Source organism: Pleurodeles waltl, chromosome 9 (genome assembly GCF_031143425.1).
Source record: "Pleurodeles waltl isolate 20211129_DDA chromosome 9, aPleWal1.hap1.20221129, whole genome shotgun sequence".
Lineage (NCBI taxonomy): Eukaryota > Metazoa > Chordata > Amphibia > Caudata > Salamandridae > Pleurodeles > Pleurodeles waltl.
In genome coordinates, this window is record NC_090448.1 from 974,815,193 (window position 1) to 974,837,860 (window position 22,668).

The following is a 22,668-nucleotide window of genomic DNA, read 5'->3' on the forward strand; positions in this document are numbered from 1 at the left end:
TTCTTATCACTAGGCACAAAAAGGAATGACCAATTCAGCATCAAAGTTTAACACCACAGTACTCGGCTTTGACAGTAGCCTTTGACTCTTCAACTAGTGCGAATCCTTTATGCACCAGGCATACATGCATGAAGATCCCAGATGAGGGCCCGGTCCAGGAACAACTTCACCTCAGTAACTTCAACAAAACCATGGATTGTCCCAAGACACACTTTGATGTCTCTCATCCGGAAAATGCTGGTTCTGGACCCCGTTCTTTATCCAACATCTCATGCCATCAATACCCTTTCCAAAGTTTCACAATGCTGCTTCTCCTCCTGTAGACCATCTGCAGAAACATAGCCCTCATATGCATTAAAGGAAAGACTTTCCTTCTTCGTCTCTATTTAGGGATGACTTCTCAGACACTAATACATTTTCCTCATATACTCTAACATCACCAAGTCTGTGCTCTTTGTGTTTTCAGATATTGTAGACAGGTCTATTTGTGGAAACCTTCAAACCAAGGTGTTATTGCATCATTTCTCTTGCAAAACCGCTTTACTTGGCACATTACATCAACCTTTTTTTTATTCAGTTTTAAACACGTATTACGCATGTATCTCAAACCAAAAAGAAGACAGACCTTGAGACATCACCTTAGCATCACCCCCAGCCATCTTCAACAGAATCATTACATTTACCACAAGATACTATTCAGCAATCTAAAAAAAAAAAAAAGCCATACCCCCGGGGTCCAATTAGATGTTCGTTTGTTGCCTCCTGCCAGAGATGTCAGTTGTCCGATGGAACAATAGGTATGCCGTAAGAGGGCCCCATATGCCTTTGGGCTTTGAAGTGCACGATAATTCCTCTGCATAGAGTTCCAGTTGAGACTTACAATAAACCATGTCCAGTATCCAGGTTTTCTTGGTGGACGTAACTCTGCTGCCCCAGTGAAGTGCCACCCTTCTCTTTGCCAGCAGCAGGGCCACAGCAACATATTTCCGTGTGGCTGGTGGGACATCATTAACCAGGCCTAACATGCAAATCGCCAGCTCGCATGCAATAGGTGCCGATATTTCAATTAGCGTTTCAGTGACATGAATCCAATATAGGCTTACAGCTGTACACGTCCATGCCAAATGTATGACATCAGCCTCCCAGCTCCCACACAAGTACAGTTGGCATCCGCCCTCAACCCCTATTTGTACAATTTTGCAGGCGTGTAATAGATTTGATGGAGAAATTTGAAATTAATGATTCGTAAGTTGCAGTTGGAAGTGAGGCTGCTTAGTTGAGCACAACAGAAGGACCAGTCCGCCTCCCCCACAGGGTTTGCCAGAAGAGTGTTTGAGCACTCCCTCGCATTGTCAGTGTGCTGCACCCTATCTGCCTGTAGTGGATTATAAAGATGTGTATTTAGATATTTAGATGCTGGCGCGTTTCCGAGGTGACGAGTACTTACAAAGCTGTGAGCGCAGTGGTACAATTCATGCATCTCTGCTCTAAGCCTGTAATATAGGAATGTTGCAAGTGGAGAGAGCCTATTCGCATTTATAAATACTTCAAGCATTAGAAAGGTGCCATCAGGATACACATCTCCCATTTTTCAAGACCTGCCTGTGTGAATATTCCCAACGCAGTGCCATCCTGAGTAACTGAAATCGCAGGGTGATACCACAAGGGCATTGCTGGAGAATATAACAGCAATCGCCCCACTTTCCCCACACATCCTTTGCCATGCTGACAGTGTGGACTGCAATGTGTTGATTTCTGTGCGCTGTATGCCCTCTCTTTTGTGCAATATGTGAAATAGGTTGAGCATCATCATGCTCCACGGCAACATGAGATATATACCCACGTGCAGTGTGCCTGTGTGCAAACATAGTATGTATAGAGGTCAGGTGCATCAAAATAGTACGCAGGCTACGTGCAGTAGAACGGGACGGTATGAAACCAAATTGATCCGGTAAAATTAGGGCAGGCAAGAGTGGTTGTAGTCTGACCGCCAATATGTTGGTAAGTATTGTCATATGTTGGTAAGTATTGATTAAACATAAAGGTTGATAGGACTCACACACCTCTGGCAGTTTATCCAGCTTCAGCATGGCCACAACCGGCGCCTCGCACACAGATCGAGGAATAGTCTGATTCAGGTATGTTTCATCATATACAGTATGCAAATGAGGTGCCAGGAGTTCACTGTACTGCCTATAAAAGTCACCTGTCAGCCCATCAAGGCCGGGGTCTTACCGTTCGGGAGTCCTTATAGCCTCCTTAACATTCCACACTGTGCTAGGCTGCTAGAGGTACTCCTGCTGTCCCAGTGACAACCATGCCAACACCACATCCCCCAGGTATTATTGTTTTATGCCTGCCATTGTGGCAGTGGGTCTAGTATTGAACAACTTCGCATAGAATCGCTTAAAGGCGTCTAGAGTATTAGGCATGTCAAAATATTCCTGCTCCTCTTCCTCAACTATCTTCACTACCTTGTCGGTGCTTCACTGTATCCTCAGCTTATTCACCCAGGTCTCCCTCCCTCATCGAATGCACGTGGTACATGGCGTTTGGATACAAACTTTCACTGTTGTACTGCTAGGTCATGATATTCTATCAAGCGCTTCCGTATTTCGGCCAGAATAGCCGGGTCTGCCCTACTCTCACAGTCGCGCTCAAGGTCGTGTAATGTAGTCTCTGTTTTGTATAACTGGGTGCGTAGCGCCTTTACCACTTCTACCTGAGTGGACATACAAATCCCATGATTCATCACTTTGAAAGCTTCCCACAACATGCCCTCCCCCTCCACAGTACCAACACTTTGAATAAAATATTCAACAATTGCTGAGTGGGCCCTGACCCTCGATGTAAAACGAGGAGGAGTCACGCTTGGCAGTGCCATTCACGGCTTCGCCGTTTCATGGTCAGATAGCGTTTTGGGTAAATGCTGAATCTCCTACACCCATGGGCAGACATCCCTAGACACTAACCAGTAACCTAACCTGGACCATGTTCCATGCACTGAGGACACAAATGTACCCTCCTGATTGTGTGGATTGTGCAGTCGCCGGGTATCCGCCATGCCATACGCTAACCTCTCACAGATAACCTTTGCTGACTGTTTGCCATGCCAGTCAGACACTGTAGCCCTATCCAGACTAGGGTCCAGGTATGTATTGAGTTCCCCTCCCCATAGACCATTGACGGATGGCAGGTCATGTAGCTGCCTCCACACACAGGAATAGAATTCAGGGTCATCTACATTAGGCTCATATGTATTAACTAGTGTAAGAACGGTGCCATATAGGCATCCCTGCACCACTGCCAGTCTACTTTGCTCATCCACCCTAGAATTTGTCACCGTGAATGGGACACCTCTCATGACTATTATCAGCACCCCACGTGTGTATGCGGGATAAGATGAGGCTAGCCTATATACCGTCCATCGTGAGCCTAGATTCTGATCAGTGTGCTGTGTTAAGTGCAACTCCTGGAGGAGTGCAATCTGAATATCATGTCTATCCAAATACTGGAGATTCAAACGGGTCTTGCAGGGGTTATCTGATAAAGACTTTTAGCTGCAGATTCCTTACCTTTGATTTTCCCAGGTGTCTGGCAGGATACGGAAACTTGCTCAGCAGTACCACTTGCGCACACCAATGTTCAACATTTTGTCGAGTTTGTATTCCTGTGTGTTGAGGATTTTATTGAGAAAAGCTGGGTTCAAACCGTGTGGTGCCTGTCACAGCTCCATGTCGGTTACGGATGTAGGAAGCTGGGTTCTGGTTGTAGTACCACCCCACTTGTTGCCTGGTGTCAGTGTGTTTAGACTGTAGTACACTGGGATGCTGCTAATCAGGACCCCAGTGTCTTCTCTCTCCTCTACATGTGGTTGTTGGTACACTTTTACACCCCACAATTGGCATACTAGTGCCCCCATGTAAGTCCCTAGTATATGGTACTTAGGTACCCAGGGCATTGGTACACCAGGGTTCCCCCATGGGTTGCAGTATGTATTATTTCCCCCATGGGAGCCCATGCAAACTGTGTCTGCAGGCCTACCATTGCAGCCTACGTGAAATGGTGCATGCACCTTTCACTTACGATATAAGGCTTGCCTTATATCACGATCTCTGCACTTGGACACCGTAAGTCACCCCCTGATAGGCCCATCAGCCCAAGGGCAAGGTGCATGTTCCCAAGTGTGAGGGTACCCCTGTATGAGCAGAGGTACCCCTACAAACCCCAGACTCCAATTCCTTGGCTTTGTAAGTGCGGGGAAGCCATCTTACGGTATGCAGTGTACACTGACCAACACAAGTAGTCCAACTTCATAATGGCTTCTCCGAACATAGGCATATTTGGTATCAAACATCTTGGAATCATGCAACTACACCGATTCCAGTGTGAGTTGCATGATACCATGTACTCTGGGGGTTCGTTAGAGGATCCCCCAGTTCTGCCTGTACAGCCTTGCAGGTTCTGGCTGCCAGCCCACGGTTCTACCGACCCCAGGCACTGTACTGCCCTCCTGCTGATGAGCCTAACTCAAACAGGGAAAGGTAAAACAAAGGGTTTCCTACGAGAGAGGTGTGACAACCTCTCCCTTTGAAATGAGTGTCTCTGAGCTGGGGTGGGGTGGCCTCTGAGCACCAACAGACTGCTTTGAAGGGCACATTTGGTGGCCTCCTTGCATAAACCGGTTTGCAGTAGTGCAGGAACCCTCGGTCCCTGCTTTGGCGCAAAACCACACAAAGAACAGGTGGCAGAAGGGAAAGACGGAAAACCTGTCACAAAAGGGGAGACAGCAGGAGCCCGGAGAGTGAGATAAAGGGAGAGGGATTGTCTGGTAGTCAATTACACAGCCTTGATATTCTGCATACTGACTTTCAGTTGTACCTGCAGGTTAAAGAACAGAGCTATGGGCACCGGCACTCATCCATTACATTATGTGTTTTAGTCTGGATACTTCCTGTTAAGGTAAAGATGAGAAGCTGGAGAAAAATCTCAGATTCCTGAACAACTTCCGAAGGCAATTAACCACCTGCAGCGCCATCCTTCAAAAGATCATTCCTCTTACCTGGCAATTATGTGCCTGCTATCATATTTTGAGAATTTAGAAGCATAAACAATGCAATGGTTTTTGTTGTCAACTGATGTAATTGCCCATTCAGGGTGCTTGGGTTGAAAGCTAGCCCAGTATCTCTAAGCAGGCTAATTCCAAGATGTATTTCTTCATTCAGTGCCACGTTATACCAAGAGTACAGGCAAGAACTATGCATCATTCCACTAGAAGAATAGGTGTTCCCATGCCCCCTGCGTGGTAATTCCTTAATAGGATATTTACAAGATATTTGTCTAGTGGACACCACATACCTTCACCAAGCGTTATTGCCCAGTTATCAAGTAAGAATTCTGAAATTAGGTGCTTCAGAGTATTCAGTAAGGTGACCCTCAGTCTTGTATTCTGAGCAGGCTAATCTATTATCTATCAGCGGATGATGGTCTTAAGGAGTGCATGCATTGCCTCTGGGTGTCATTCAGGGGATTATAAGCAGATAATAGTAGATAATACTTGATAATACTAAATAGATAATTGGAAACATATATCAATTTGCTACCAACTCATACATCATATACGCTGGGTCAGTTTTCTTTTTCTGTTTCTTCTTGTAGGCAAACAGCGGCTTGAAACCCAAAGAAAACGAAGTGACTTCAAAGCCCTGGCACTGGCCAATCAACTATCAGGTGAGATATATTACGCACCTTAGCACTCTTACGTATGTACTGGATGACTCAACATCAATAGATTTCTCAATTACCAGTAAGGACGTCAAGCAATGTGATCGAAGTTTGTCTATCACAACTCCTATCCCTAGTCAGGTATCAAAGAGTGTGAACAAAGTATGCCCATCACACTGCATCTCATTCCTAGTCTAAGAGAATATCAAGCATGGCATGGGTCTAGCTCCGAGAAGCAGAGGATCCCTTTTTTAGAGATCATTTTTCTTGTAGCAATAGGATTCCAAAAATAGGAACAGTATTATGTGTGAAGTCATGTTAAGACTTAATTACACAAGCCTTGATGTGATGAATGCAGGGGGCATGTGATAACCTTTTTGTGTAGCGTTTCATACCCAAGTTTTTGCTTTTACCTTTAGCGATGTTAAACATACTTAAAGAAACCTATGCAGCACTGATACTGGAAGCCCCTCGTCCAAAAGATATATGGGCACGTTTTGTTGATTCTTGCTTGCAGAAGGCGTTGAGGAGGATGTGTAATATATTCATAGGCACATTAACTGCACTGGCGCCTATCATTGCAGGGAGTGATCTGTAAATGCATACCATTACTATTCTCTACTCTGATTGTAAAATGTGTTGAATGATATGGTACAAAGTTATCTTAGCTGCCAGTATCTTCATTAATAAGAAAAATTGAATAAAAAATATATACTTAATTTATCAGACTTAGAAGAGTGCAAGGCAGAATTGACCTTGCGGGATTTGAATCAGTGGTGGTGTGCGGCAGAGGATTGTGGTACCAAGATTTGCTGCGTGATCTACAGGATGACTCATGAAGAAATGTTTATTTTCTTATCAACACCAAGGGCTCTGTTTCAAACAAGTTAGTTTATTTGTGTTCCATCTTCCTTCCCCTCAGTGGCTTTTGTATCGCTCAAGAGTCTAACCGTCGGGTCCTGCTGTATATGTATGCCACATGTGGTCCGTAGATATTGCGCTACAGCCTCCCAGAATGCCCTAACAGGTGGGCAGTGCCATGCCAGATGTATAAAGGATGCTGGGTGTTCTGGGCATCGGTGACACCCCCTATCTTCTTGTGAGGTCTAGCCTGTGAAGGAGCACTAGTGTAACATACGTGGATGGAAACAGTTAAAGTATACTAGTTTAAATTGCATTTCAGGAATTTGTGCATACAAACAGGCATATCCTGTGCCATCGTGCTGCCTCAATTTGAGTCCTCAAATCTTCCACCCATGCAGTTCTTGCATGATACTGGGTGTTTGGTCTGTTAGTTATCATCGCTCTCTAAAAGTTTGAGACCAGGTGCCGTGTCCCTCCTAGCTTCAAGAGGGCTCAAAGAGGAGCGAGGACAGAGGGGCTTCCAGGTACGTGGGCCACAGTTCCCGTACTATATTAGTAATACTAGCATGCAGTAGGAACTGCCCTCGCCCCCCTACTGCAAATGTTTCCTGTGCCACCTCATTAGGATATTTCTCAGTGTCTCACATCCCCCTTCCCGCCATGGTGCGATGTCCACTGCATCGGACAAAGATTGAAAGGCAGTCTAGTCACAAAAATTGAACTCCCGAGAAAAGGGGGCCTTCCCCAGCACCACCTATACGGTGCGCTCCAATAAGGATGCTGTGTGCTTAATGAGATACAGTACTTTGGCTGTGTCTTGACTGCCAGCATGCGGTAGTTTAGTGGCCTGGTCCCTATCCGTCAACAGTGTCTTTTCCTATATTTTGTCCTCATCTGCAAGCCAGTGGGCTTCATGTTGAAGTTGTGATGTCAGATAGTGCATCTCCATGTTTGGTACCTCCAGACACCCTCCTGGGTGGGCAGATACAAATGGTCTTGGGCCACCTTAAATCTCCCCCACTCCAGATGAGTGTCGTAAGCAAGGAATGTAAATACCTGAATGTCGCTCGGGAGAGGGTATTGAAGGAGTGTTGCCTGGTTTAAAGGCAGCGGGCAGAAAGACCATCTTTGCCACCGCAACGCTTCCCATTAGCGACAAAGGGAGAGCATTCCAAAATTGTATCGACGTTCTGAGACCCTCTGCCACTCTATCCATATTGTATTGTTCCCGTTTTCTTTGAATTGATCCTACCACTATTCCCAGGTATCAAAACCTTTCCGTCTCCTCTGGCAAAGGAAGGGGCCAGAGCATTAGGGTCCAACTTTGCCATCTTCCCCAGCTGGAACACCAGCGATTTATGTTGATTGATTCAGATCCCTCTAAAGTCCCTAAAGTTATCAAGGAACTGCAGTAGTAAGGACAGTGACTTCCTGGGTGATGTAGGATAGAAGAGAGTGTTATCTGCGTAGAGGAACACTAAGTGAGTCATACTTCGCACTCTGATTCCCCATCCCGCAATCTCCTGCCCTATATGAATCGCCTAAGGTCCCAGAGAGAGCGGGAAGAGCAGCGGTGTCAATGGACAACCTTGTTGCGTCCCTCTGCCCACCCTCCACAGAGTCGAGCACAAGCAGCCCACTCTGACCCTAGCAGTGGGTTCGGTGTATAAGAGTCATATACATGATCAGAACTGTGGTCCAAACACCATTGTTTCCAGCATGCTCATCAGGTATTGCCAGTCAACAGTATCAGATGCCTTGGCTGTATCTATGGACACCACCACTATGTCATCTCTAGTGTCTTCAACCTCATGCATTACATGTATTAGCAGTCTTAGATTCATAGTTGTGTTCCTTCAGGTATAAAGCCACATTGATCTACATGTACTAGTCATGAGATCAGCGGCGCCAGTCTGAGAGCAAGTAATTTGCAAAAGATCCTTGTGTCCATGTTGACCATTGTAAGTGGACAATATGAGAAGTGATCCTTCCCTCATAGATGGGGTCAGTACTCCATTTGCTCAATCCTCTAAATACATCTCAACTAGACATTGTACAACGCCTGCTGTGTAGGTTTGGGAAAATTCTGCAGGGAAGCCATCACTGCTGGGTGAGTTCCACCCAGGAGGACATGCTAGGGCCATGGTGACCTCCTCTAGTTTAAGGGCAGCATCTAACTCCTGCGTCGCCTCCTCTTCAACTTGTGATAGTCAGGCACACTAGAAACATCTTTTCTTGCTCCACCTCCGAGTCATGATGCCTGGAGTACACTCGTTCGAGGTGCTCTCTGAATGTGTGTAATATGGCACTCTGCGTGCATGCATCAACCCCTGCAGGGGTCACAAGATGCATTATAGGCAAGTGGGGTGTAAAATCCATGCTAGGATGTGCCCCGAAATGTCTCCCTCTCTGTGCAGCATTTTGCTGTAGGACTTCAATGTGTAGTGCTCAGGTCGGTTCCTCACAAACATCTCCTGCCGCTACATGGTGGCCTCTTCGCGTCTCCCCTGCTCGTCTTCTGGAGACAGCTTCTGAACTGCTGCCAGGGCTTTCTCCCTGCTAAGGAGCTATCTGACTGCTAGAGTTAAGCCTTTCATCAGACCCAGGAGTGTAGTGCTCCCAGAGAATCAATCAATCAACGTTTTTAAAGTGTGTTACTCACCCATAGGGTCTCAAGGCGCTGTAGGATAGATCCTCAAGATTCAGTCGCAAAGCCAGGTCTTATGGTCCTTCCTGAATGGAGGTAGCGATGGCGACTGTCTGAGGTGGAGAGGCAAGGTGTTCCAACATTTTGCCTCAAGGTAGGTGAAAGATCTTCCTCCAGCCGAGTACTTCCTTATGCAGGGTAGAGTGCTGGGAGAGGCGGAGAGGTCTGGCAGGGGAGTAAAAGGTGATGCGGTGGTTGAGGTAGCTGGGTCCAAGGTTGTTGAGGGCCTTGTAAGCATGTTCGAGGAGCTGAAGTTGATCCTTTTCTCGATGGGGAGCCGGTGGAGATCTTTCAGGTGTCCTGTGATGTATTCTCAGTGGGGGATGTTCAGGATGAGTCAGACGGAGGTGTTCTGGATTTGTTGTAGTTTGCTCAGGTTCTTCTTGGTGGTTTCGGCATAGAGGGCGTTGTTGTAGTCAAGTCTGCTTGTGATCAGGGCGTGTCTCATGGTCTTGCAGCAGTCTCTTGGGATCCATCTGAAAATCTTCCAAAGGAGTCGGTGGGTGTGGAAACAGGTGGAGGCGACAGAGCTGACCTGTCTTGTCATGGTGGGCTCTGAATCAAGGACGACCCTGCGGTTGCGTGAGTGGTTGTAGGAGGTGGGAGGGGGGCTGCCAAGTGTTGAGGGCCACCAGGAGTCATCCCAGGCTCTGGAGGAGGGTCCCAGGATGAGGATCTCGTTCTTGTCACTGCTTCCATCCCGTCTTGGAAGTTCTTCTTGGCTGTTGTGGGGTTTTCAGTCAGGGAGATGATCAGCTGGGTGTCATCGGCATAGGAGACTATGTTCAATCCATAGTTCCTGACGATTGGGGCAAGCAGGCCATGTAGATGTTGAAAAGTGTGGGACTCAACGAGGATCCTTTGGGTACTCCACAGCTGATCTCTGTAGATTCTGACAGGTGTGTGGTGAGTCTGGCTCTCTGCATTCTGCCTGTCAGGAAGGAGTGTATCCACCAAAGAGCCTTGCTGCGTATGCCTGCGGCGTGGAGTCTGGTGCATAGGGTGTGGTGGGACACTGTGTCAAAGGCGGCCAATAGGTCCAATAGGATGAGGGCTGCTGTTTGGCCGCGGTCGAGGAGAAAGCAGATGTCATCTGTGGCGGCGAGCAGGGCAGTCTCAGTGCTGTGATTATTTCTGAATCCTGATTGGGAGATGTCCAGGATGTTTTGTTTCTCGATGTGTTGGTGGAGCTGAGCGTTGATTGCTTTTTCAGTGACCTTAGCTGAGAAAAGGCAGCAGCGAGATGGGGTGGTAATTCTTGAGATCCGTGGGGTCAGCTGTGGGTTTCTTCAAGAGCAGGCAGATCGTGGCGTGCTTCCAGTCCTAGGGGAAAGTGGCCGCCTGTAGGGAGCAGTTGATGGTGGGTGGTCCGGGTCACCTGACTGCCAGTGTTTTGGGCTTCCATTGGTCTAAGGCTTCCTCACCTACCTAAACAGAAACTTTATGGCATCCAAGTTAAGGGTGCTTGTCTTGGGGTGATGCCTGTTTAAGCCTCAAAAAAGCTAGGACCAGAACAGGGAAGCTACAACTCAGCACATCATGGAACAAATGTTACTGGATGTTGGCGACTCACTCTCATGAGGACCTAATATACATCCACAGATTGCAGAAAATTGTTGCTGGGTTTTAGGGAATAACTAAGAACAGTCCACACACAGTTAAGAGCTCATCTAAGACAGTAGACACTAACAACACCACTTACTATAAAGAAATTTTAGATGAGGGCAAGACGCCAAGCGCATAATTAATAGATTCCTAAGTGACACCATTCCTCCTTACACCTACTCACTCAACCCACTATGTAATGCTGCAGCTCCTCCACAGCAGTTTACCACAAACGCCTCCACAACCATAACTAACCCTCTAAGCCAGAGTTCTCTAATACACAAGCCCACCAGCCAGTGCTACCTCAGGCGTCAAGCAGAGCAGTCCACCCTTTGACCCCTACCCATACTCCACATGCCTTCCCTCCCTGTACTCTACTTCCCACATTCTTTATGCATCATACAAAAAAATAAGATCCCGCACCTACACTGCCTGCTATTTAATCCCTGAACAAGATCTGTCACCACATACTTGATCTGCTATCAGAACCCAACAGTACACCTCGCTTTCATAACAGAAATTTGGCTCAGCAAGAATTCCACCTCTACATGCCATGAAGTTATACCGCCGGAATACAGTGTCATCAACACAAATATTGACAAGTTTGGAGGTGGCCTCGCAGTCACCTACAAGAAATCCTTAGAAATATCTCACATCAAAGACCTTACTACAGGGAGTGCAGAATTATTAGGCAAATGAGTATTTTGACCACATCATCCTCTTTATGCATGTTGTCTTACTCCAAGCTGTATAGGCTCGAAAGCCTACTACCAATTAAGCATATTAGGTGATGTGCATCTCTGTAATGAGAAGGGGTGTGGTCTAATGACATCAACACCCTATATCAGGTGTGCATAATTATTAGGCAACTTCCTTTCCTTTGGCAAAATGGGTCAAAAGAAGGACTTGACAGGCTCAGAAAAGTCAAAAATAGTGAGATATCTTGCAGAGGGATGCAGCACTCTTAAAATTGCAAAGCTTCTGAAGCGTGATCATCGAACAATCAAGCGTTTCATTCAAAATAGTCAACAGGGTCGCAAGAAGCGTGTGGAAAAACCAAAGCGCAAAATAACTGCCCATGAACTGAGAAAAGTCAAGCGTGCAGCTGCCACGATGCCACTTGCCACCAGTTTGGCCATATTTCAGAGCTGCAACATCACTGGAGTGCCCAAAAGCACAAGGTGTGCAATACTCAGAGACATGGCCAAGGTAAGAAAGGCTGAAAGACGACCACCACTGAACAAGACACACAAGCTGAAACGTCAAGACTGGGCCAAGAAATATCTCAAGACTGATTTTTCTAAGGTTTTATCGACTGATGAAATGAGAGTGAGTCTTGATGTGCCAGATGGATGGGCCCGTGGCTGGATTGGTAAAGGACAGAGAGCTCCAGTCCGACTCAGACGCCAGCAAGGTGGAGGTGGAGTACTGGTTTGGGCTGGTATCATCAAAGATGAGCTTGTGGGGCCTTTTCGGGTTGAGGATGGAGTCAAGCTCAACTCCCAGTCCTACTGCCAATTCCTGGAAGACACCTTCTTCAAGCAGTGGTACAGGAAGAAGTCTGCATCCTTCAAGAGAAACATGATTTTCATGCAGGACAATGCTCCATCACACGCGTCCAAGTACTCCACAGCGTGGCTGGCAAGAAAGGGTATAAAAGAAGGAAATCTAATGACATGGCCTCCTTGTTCACCTGATCTGAACCCCATTGAGAACCTGTGGTCCATCATCAAATGTGATATTTACAAGGAGGGAAAACAGTACACCTCTCTGAACAGTGTCTGGGAGGCTGTGGTTGCTGCTGCACGCAATGTTGATGGTGAACAGATCAAAACACTGACAGAATCCATGGATGGCAGGCTTTTGAGTGTCCTTGCAAAGAAAGGTGGCTATATTGGTCACTGATTTGTTTTTGTTTTGTTTTTGAATGTCAGAAATGTATATTTGTGAATGTTGAGATGTTATATTGGTTTCACTGGTAATAATAAATAATTGAAATGGGTATATATTTTTTTTTGTTAAGTTGCCTAATAATTATGCACAGTAATAGTCACCTGCACACACAGATATCCCCCTAACATAGCTAAAACTAAAAACAAACTAAAAACTACTTCCAAAAATATTCAGCTTTGATATTAATGAGTTTTTTGGGTTCATTGAGAACATGGTTGTTGTTCAATAATAAAATTAATCCTCAAAAATACAACTTGCCTAATAATTCTGCACTCCCTGTATAGGAGATTGCTTCATGGCTGGTGAGATTTCACCCCCTCTAACCTTTGTTTGTTCCTTCCTCTCGAGGTATAGACTACCTTACAGCAATGCAAAGTTTAAGGACATCCTCCTAGAGTCAATGACCAAGACTACTATATCACCCCAATCTATACAACCCAGCAGACCTCAGAACTTGGTTTGACCAAAAGTATTTAAAAACAACCATTGCCACTTTATCTGATCTTGAGACCTTCAACCAACAACAAATCAAATCAGGCCCAATCCACTCTGCTGATTACACGCTAGACATTAGATTAGCCCTTCCCCCCGACATGCTTCAGTGATTGACAACTCCGCTGTCTTCTGAACCAACCATTATGTCATTACCTTCAAGATCAACATTACGCTTTCTAACAACACCTCCAAGACAACAAATCCACATAGAGACAAGGAAAAAATACCTCCTAGCGCTTAAGTCCCACCTTCAAAGAACACATATCAGTATGTGACTTTAGGACATACCCTCCATCTATAAATGGATCTCCACTGCATTGGACACCCAGATACTGCTAAAGACTATTACCAAGGCTAACCACGAAAAGAAGACCACATGGCCTAAAGACCAGGCCAGAAAAACGTAGATGCAACACAGCATCCTATAAAGCAAGCAGAGAAAAAAAAAGGTTCACATTGACAGACTCGTACTGCACCGCTAAAACTGAGACTACAAAGCAGCAGCAGCCATCAGAAACACAAAAAGATATAACGTTTCCCCATGCATAATTGAGGGTGGCTGCCTATCAAAGGAAATCCACAAGATTCTAACAGAATCCTGCAATCAGGTGTGCTAAAATGCAGGGACCCAAGACTGCAGGCCTTCTGCTTTAAAATCTCCCTGGAACTGATCTCAGAATTAGAAATTACAGTAAACAGCCTTAAAGACAAAATGGCAGGACTGCACTGAGTCAGTGATGCACAGCCACAGTCTTTCACCACCTTCCTTGCCATTTCTGGAAAACAACCAACAATGCATCAATTCAAGCAGGCTGTCAGGATCACCTTTAGACCCAGGCTGTCATTCCACTCCCCCAAATCTTCAAAGAAATATTTTGATTAGTTTATGTAGGGGAGTAGCTAGAAGCATACTGAAAAGTCACTGGAACTGGGATATTTCCCCCTTAAGCTAAAGAACTCTTCTATAAAACCACTTGACAGTTTACGCAACTCTCCAATTTTACTGAGGAAAATAACTTGCAGTTGGATCAACAAGCTGGATTTAGACCTGTGAAAGGCAGAGTCAGCCCTCAAATCCACGTGGGAGGAGCTAAAACTCATAGTGGACAAGAACAGAATAGATACCTTATTGCTTCAGGGCTTATCACTAGCTTTTGACACTGTTCACCGTCTGATGCTACTACATGGACTACATCATATTGGAATACAAGAAAACTGTTGCCAGTGGATTCCCTTATACCTCAATATAATACAGAGCATGGTATTCTACCTTTCTTATTTGCCTCCTACAACCAACATTTTTGAAGTCCCGAAGGGTCAATCCCCTCTCCTATTCATTACCTTCCTAATCCCCTTAATGGACCGGATCATTCAACCTTACATTTTAAAACAATGCAGATGATACAAACATCATTCTAGAATGAATGGCCTTGAAGACCTCTACAAGTTAAGACTTGTTGATTGCCTCTGTGACTTCTAAACTTGGATGATGATTATCCACCTAAAGCTCAATAGCACAGATGCATAGATCATGACCTGTGGACAATGACATAAATACCCCCCTTCAGACATATGGCGCAAGGAACTTGATGCCCTGCCACCTATATCAATAAAAGTGAGAACCTAGCATTAACCATGGACTCAGATCTGTTTATGATACCACATGCCGATGAGATTGCGAGGATCATCTTCTACACAACGAAAACGCTGTGATGCAACTTCCCATTCCTTCGATATCAACAAAAAATTACAAGCTGTCCTCAGACTCCTGATCTCCAATCTTGACTATGCCAATAGCCTATACCTTGGTGCCCCCTGTTTCATCATGCACACAATTCAGCTAATGCAAAACACTGCAATAAGACTCCTCTTCTAACTTAACGCTGTGACAAGGGAGGTGGCATATCATGGATACCAGCAAATACATTGGCAAAACTCAAGACATGCTAGCTGTTCCAGAGCACTTAAGAAGAACCAATTTAAAAAAATTGAAATCTGAAAAATCATGTCCAAAATATCACTTCAAAAGCCTTGCTGGAAGGGAACATATGTATGAAGAAGTTTGAATTCCTTAACAAGGAGAACCCAGTCATCCCAGCCCTGTATGGAGAACCCGAAACTCATAAAATACTGACAATCCTCAGCTCCACCCCATTATTTCATCCATTAATTCCATTACAGAAGCATGGTCCAAATAAGTGAATATCTTCTTATGCCCCAGGACAAAGAGCTGTGCCTCTTACATTTGAGACACAGGAGACACGATTGCTAAAATTAAAAATCCACTGATTAATCCCCAGAGTGAAATCGCGGCTCACAGGTGTTACAGGGGGTGGGGTGGCTTGTGTGGGGGAGGGTAGCAGTGTGGGTGGCAGGGGGGGAATATTAATAAAATGTAAAGAAATAAACGTACCTACACGCCGTGCTCTGCCGCCACTCCTCTGTCTCCTCAGCAGGCTGCAGGCACAGGCTCGCAGCCTGCCCTGGGGCCAGTCCTGACACTCCTCAGAGCAGCATTAGGATTGGCTAGGAGCGCCCTACCAGGGAGACAGGAAGCCTGTGCCTGCTCTCTCCAGCCTGGCAACACAGTGCCGGGTTGGAGAGACCACAGTGCGCATGTGTGTTTGGCCGGCTCGAGACGGCCCGTCAAACATACATGCGCACTTAGTGGAGTGCACAGTGCACTCCCCTCGTCCCGGTCATCCCCTATGCCCGCCCCTTTAACAATGAAAGGATTATAAACCTAGTTTATTATCCTTTCATTGTTAAATGATTTGTAGGGGTTGCTGCTGGCGAGGGGCGATGCTCCTCTGCCATAGCGGAGGAGCTGCCACTGAATCTTACTCACATTAGACATAGAGGTGCGATAAACAAACATCACGCAAAAAGAAGCAATAGAAGCAGTCTCAGACTCCTGGAGAAAGACCTAATGAATTAATTTTAAAGTGTGGAAACAGTGCTTTTTAACAACTATTTTGAATTCAATGGAGACATCTATCAGCAGATTAAGGGTACCAGTATGGGGGCTTTGTGTGCCCCAAGTATAGCGAATATATATATATATATATATATATATATACACATATATATATATGTTTGATGGCATGTGTAGCTGCAGATACACATGCTGTGCATTATCCTGCCATCTAGTGTTTGGTTCGGAGTGTTACAAGTTGTTTTTCTTTGAAGAAGTCTTTTCGAGTCACGAGACTGAGTGACTTCTCCCTTTCGGCTCCATTGCGCATGGGCGTCACTCCATCTTAGATTGTTTTCTTTCCGCCATCGGGTTCGGACGTGTTCCTCTTCGCTCCGTATTTCGAACCGGGAAAGTTAGCTAAATTATAAAAAATGTGATGGTATTGTTATCGTTCGGTACCGGGTTAGTGTTAGTGTATCGGCACCGACATCAATAGCGCTCCAGCGGCCCTTCGGGGCTTCCACTCTTCACCGAGGCCTGGTTGGCCCGACCACACCTGTCGTCCCAAACTAATGGACCGGACCCCCTTCCGCTTCTGTCCTAAGTGTCATTCGAAGTATCCTTATACAGACCAGCACCGGGTCTGTAATCTGTGTTTATCACCTGAACACAGGGAGGATACTTGTGAAGCTTGCAGAGCGTTTCGATCGAAAAAGACCTTAAGGGATCGACGCGCAAGAAGACTTCAAATGGTGTCGAACCCGAAAGAACAACTCGACGTCGGAGAGGAGGAAAGCATCTCCATCCAGGGGACAAACTCGGACGATTCCGAAAGTGAACGACCCTCGACGGTGCAGCGAACCGTGAGTAAATCTGCCCCATCCAAAACTCACACAAAAACATTTAAGGCCATGGGGACGCCACCGCCAGCAGGCCATGGCTCAACCCACCGAAAGGAAGGTGACCAATCATCGGCCCCGAAAAAGGCCAAAGAATTACCGAAGACTTCCGACTCCGGTCGAGATTCCGGCACCGAACGATCTCGACACAGAGAGTTCGATTCGCCCAAAGTAAGGAAAATATCTTCGGAACCGAAAAAGACTGTAACAGAAACCTCGGTACTGAAAAAAGCGGCTTAGGAGCCGAGAAGAAGCTCTTATACAGAAGAGCAAGGACTTTCCAGACAATTCAAGGAAAGACATAGATTTGAGCAGGAGTTAGGTATGGAAGAGCTGGACCATACACAAAGGAGGTTACATATCCAGAAAGAGACTGGAAAAATACAAACTTTACCTCCACTCAAATCTAAAAGGAAACTTGCATTTCAGGAGCCAGAAATGCAACCTAAAGCAAAAGTGGTTAGAGACAAATCTCCATGACAAAGGTTCTCACCACAACAGTCCCCACCGCACTCACCACAACTGTCACCAGTGGGAACACCTACAATGCAGTCACCCACACATACTGGGATGACAAAGGATGATGCTGATGCATGGACTTATATGATGCACCAGTATCGGATAACAGTCCGGATTGTTATCCAACAAAGCCGTCACCACCAGAAAACAGTACTGCATAAGCAGGTACTATCTAGGGCAGCTACGTTCCACAACGTAGCAATGCACACAGAGCCAGTGGAGGATGATTTCCTGTTTAACACTTTGGCATCCACCCACGCTTCATATCAGAGTCTGCCAATGCTCCTGGGCATGCTCAAGCATGTGAAACAGGTTTTCCAGGAACCAGTAAAGGGAAGGGCTATCACGCCTAGAGTTGAGAAAAAGTACAAACCTCCCCCAACAGATCCTGTGTTCATAACACAACAACTTACACCGGACTCAGTGGTTGTAGGGGCAGCAAGAAAAAGAGCAAACTCTCAATCGTTAAGAGACGCTCCACCGCCTGACAAAGAGAGCAGAAAATGTGACGCAGCGGGCAAGCGAGTGGCAGCACAAGCAGCCAATCAATGGCGGATTGCAAGCCCTACTTGCACGCTACGACAGGGCACACTGGGACGAGATGCAGCACATCATACAGCACTTGCCCAAGGAACACCAAAAACGTGGCCAGCAAGTAGTGGAAGAAGGACAGGCCATATCGAACAACCAGATAAGGTCCGCACTAGATTCGGCAGACACGGCAACACGAACTGTCCACACGGCTGTAACCATTCGCAGGCATGCATGGTTGAGAAGTTCTGGATTCAAGCCAGAGATTCAACAAGTGGTGTTGAACATGCCATTTAATCAAGAACAATTGTTTGGGCCGGAAGTTGACACAGAGAAATTGAAAAAAGACACGGACACGGCCAACGCCATGGGCGCGCTCTATTCCCCACAAGTCAGAGGCACCTTTAGAAAACCACAATTCAGGGGAGGTTTTCGGCAACAAACACCTGAGCCTTCCACCTCTCAAACCAGACCCACCTATCGCGCACAATACCAAAGGAGAGGGTTTTGTGGTTCCTATAGAGGACAATTCCGAAGAGGAAGGGGAAAGTTCCAAGCAACCAAACCCAAGCCAGACCAAACAGTGACTTTAATGTCACAACACGCCAACACTTGTCACCAGTGGGGGGGAGGTTAACCACATATTACCAAAACTGGACACATATTACCACAGACGCATGGGTCCTATCAATTATCCAACATGGTTATTGTATAGAATTCACAAAATTCCCACCAGATTTGCCACCCAAAACCACAATCTGTCCCAACAACACTTAGACCTACTACAAATAGAGGTCCAAGCACTACTACAAAAACAAGCAATAGAGCTCGTACCCAATCATCAGAAAGGAACAGGCGTCTACTCACTATATTTCCAGATTCCAAAAAAGGACAAAACGTTAAGACCTATCTTAGATCTCAGAACACTGAATCTCTTCATCAAATCAGACCACTTCCACATGGTAACACTTCAAGACGTGGTTCCCTTATTAAAAAAGGAGGAATACATGACAACATTGGATCTCAAAGATGCGTATTTCCACACACCCATCCATCTTTATCACAGAAAATACTTAAGGTTTGTAATGCACGGCATACACTATCAATTCAAGGTGCTACCGTTCGGAATAACAACAGCCCCAAGGGTATTCACAAAATGCCTAGCAGTAGTAGCCGCTCACATAAGGAGACAGCACATGCACGTATTCCCATATTTAGATGACTGGCTAATAAAAACCATCACTCAACAACAGTGTCTTCTTCACACGCAATACGTTATAGAAACTCTACACAAACTGGGGTTCTCTATAAATTACAAGAAATCACATCTGCAACCATCCCAAATACAACAATACTTGGGAGCCACGCTCAACACACAAAGGGCAATTGCCACTCCAAGTCCACAAAGAGTCCAATTGTTCCAAAATATAAGATCAAGCATACAACCGAACCAACACTACACAGTAAGGTTTGTAATGAAAACTTCTAGGCATAATGTCCTCATTCATAGCCATTGTCCTGAATGCAAGATTACACATGTGGCCCTTACAACAGTGCAAAACAATGGACAATGGACACAAGCACAGGGTCAACTTCAAGATCTAGTGTTGATAGACCGCCAAACACAATCCTCGCTTCAATGGTGGAACCCAATAAATTTAAACAAAGGGCGGCCCTTCCAAGACCCAGTGCCTCAAGCTGTTATCACAACAGATGCTTCCATGATGGGGTGGGGAGCACACCTCAACAGTCACAGCATACAGGGTCAATGGGGTAATCAACAAAAACAACTTCACATAAATCATTTGGAACTGCTAGCAGTTTTTCGAGCATTAAAAGCATTTCAACCACTAGTAGCCCACAAACATATTCTTGTCAAAACGGACAACATGACAACAATGTATTATCTCAACAAACAAGGGGGGACACACTCGTCACAACTGTGTCTTTTAGCACAAAAGATTTGGCATTGGGCAATCCACAAACGCATTCGCCTAATAGCACAATACATACCAGGCATTCAGAATCAGTTAGCCGACAATCTCAGTCGGGATCACCAGCAAACTCACAAATGGGAAATACATCCCCAGATCCTACAGGATCACTTCCAACGCTGGGGAACACCAAACATAGACCTATTCGCAACAAAAGAAAACGCAAAATGCCAAAACTTCGCGTCCAGGTACCCACACCCTCAGTCCAAGGGCAATGCACTATGGATCAGTTGGTCAGGGATATTTGCTTACGCTTTTCCCCCTCTCCCACTCATTCCTTATCTAGTCGACAAACTAAGTCAAAACAAACTCAAACTAATACTCATAGCACCAACCTGGGCTCGCCAACCGTGGTACACAACACTGTTGGACTTATCGGTAGTACCCCACATCAAATTACCAAACCGACATGATCTGTTAACATAACACAAACAACAGATCAGACACCCGAATCCAGCATCGCTCAATCTAGCAATCTGGCTCCTGAAGTCTTAGAATTCGGACATTTAAATCTTACACAAGAGTGTATGGAGGTCATTAAACAAGCGCGAAAACCTACAACAAGACATTGTTACGCAAACAAATGGAAAAGATTTGTTTGCTACTGCCACACTAATCAAATTCAGCCACTACATGCCTCCACAAAGGACATTGCAAGCTATTTATTACACTTACAGAAGTCTAATCTAGCATTTTCATCCATTAAAATCCATCTCACTGCAATATCTGCCTATCTACAGATTACACATACAACTTCACTTTTTAGAATCCCAGTCATTAAAGCATTTATGGAGGGACTAAAAAGAATCATACCCCCAAGGACACCTCCAGTACCTTTGTGGAACCTTAATATTGTATTAACACGACTCATGGGCCCACCATTCGAACCCATGCATTCTTGTCAAATTCAATATCTGACTTGGAAAGTAGCCTTTCTAATAACTATCACATCACTTAGAAGAGTAAGTGAAATACAAGCATTTACTATTCAAGAACCCTTTATACAAATACATAAACATAAAGTGGTTCTCCGTACCAATCCAAAATTCTTACCAAAGGTCATATCACCATTCCACCTAAACCAAACGGTGAAACTCCCAGTCTTCTTTCCGCAACCAGACTCAGTAGCCGAAAGAGCCTTGTATACATTAGACATAAGAAGAGCACTAATGTATTAAATTGACAGAACGAAACAATTTCGTAAAACAAAACAATTGTTTGTAGCTTTCCAAAAACCTCATGCAGGTAATCCTATATATAAACAAGGCATCGCCAGATGGATAGTTAAATGTATTCAAACTTGCTATATTAAAGCAAAAAGAGAATTACCTATTACACCAAGAGCACATTCCACTAGAAAGAAAGGTGCCACAATGGCTTTTCTTGGGAATATACCTATGACAGAAATTTGTAAGGCAGCCACCTGGTCTACGCCTCATACATTTACGAAGCATTACTGTGTAGATGTGCTAGCAACGCAACAAGCCACAGTAGGACAGGCTGTATTAAGAACATTATTTCAGACAACTTCAACTCCTACAGGCTAAACCACCGCTTTTTGGGGAGATTACTGCTTGGTAGTCTATGCACAGCATGTGTATCTGCAGCTACACATGACACCGAACGGAAAATGTCACTTTCCCAGTGTACATCTGTTCGTGGCATGAGACGCTGCAGATTCACATGCGCCCTCCCACCTCCCCGGTAGCCTGTAGCCATTTTTAGTTGAATGAAAATTGTAAATATATAAATAAATATTATTTCGAATAGACATTAAGTACATACATAACTACTTCATTGCATGGGCACCTCTAGTATACTCACAACTCCTACCTCACCCTCTGCGGGGAAAACAATCTAAGATGGAGTCGACGCCCATGCGCAATGGAGCCGAAAGGGAGGAGTCACTCGGTCTCGTGACTCGAAAATACTTCTTCGAAGGAAAACAACTTGTAACACTCCGAGCCCAACACTAGATGGCAGGATAATGCACAGCTTGTGAATCTGCAGCGTCTCATGCCACGAACAGATGTACACTGGGTAAGTGACATTTTCCATATATATATATATATATATATATATATGAAAATACGAAAGTATACATATATAAAACAAAGTGGCACCCATTTTTTAGTGTCAAACACTGGTCGCGGTTCATCAACGATATTGTCTTTGTTTGGACCGGAGAAGAGGAAGGCCTCAAAGAATTTCCCATGGTAATACTCCAGTAAAAGCATTTTAAAATTCACTGCTGAGTATGGTAGTCTAAAGGTGGAGAGTTCAGGAGAATTGGGCCGCTTGCAGGTAAGTTTTTATTGTAGACCCACTATGCGTAACACTGTACTCCAGCTCCCTAGTTTCCATCCAAACTGTCAGAAGGACTCAATTCCTTTTAGTGAGTTCTTAAGGATCAGACGCAGCTGCACAACCATAGAAAACTTCATGCTACCTGGGGATGAT

At 45.3% G+C, this 22,668-nt stretch overlaps 1 protein-coding gene across 1 annotated transcript in view; it reads left to right on the top strand.

The window, feature by feature from the left end:
• POMT2 (protein O-mannosyltransferase 2) overlaps nucleotides 1-22,668 on the top strand; it is a 331,358-nt gene that overhangs the window by 208,580 nt on the left and 100,110 nt on the right. Inside the window, exon 16 of the mRNA XM_069208415.1 lies at nucleotides 5,659-5,730. Coding sequence (XP_069064516.1) covers nucleotides 5,659-5,730 — 72 coding nt within the window. The remainder of the gene's footprint in view (nucleotides 1-5,658; nucleotides 5,731-22,668) is intronic.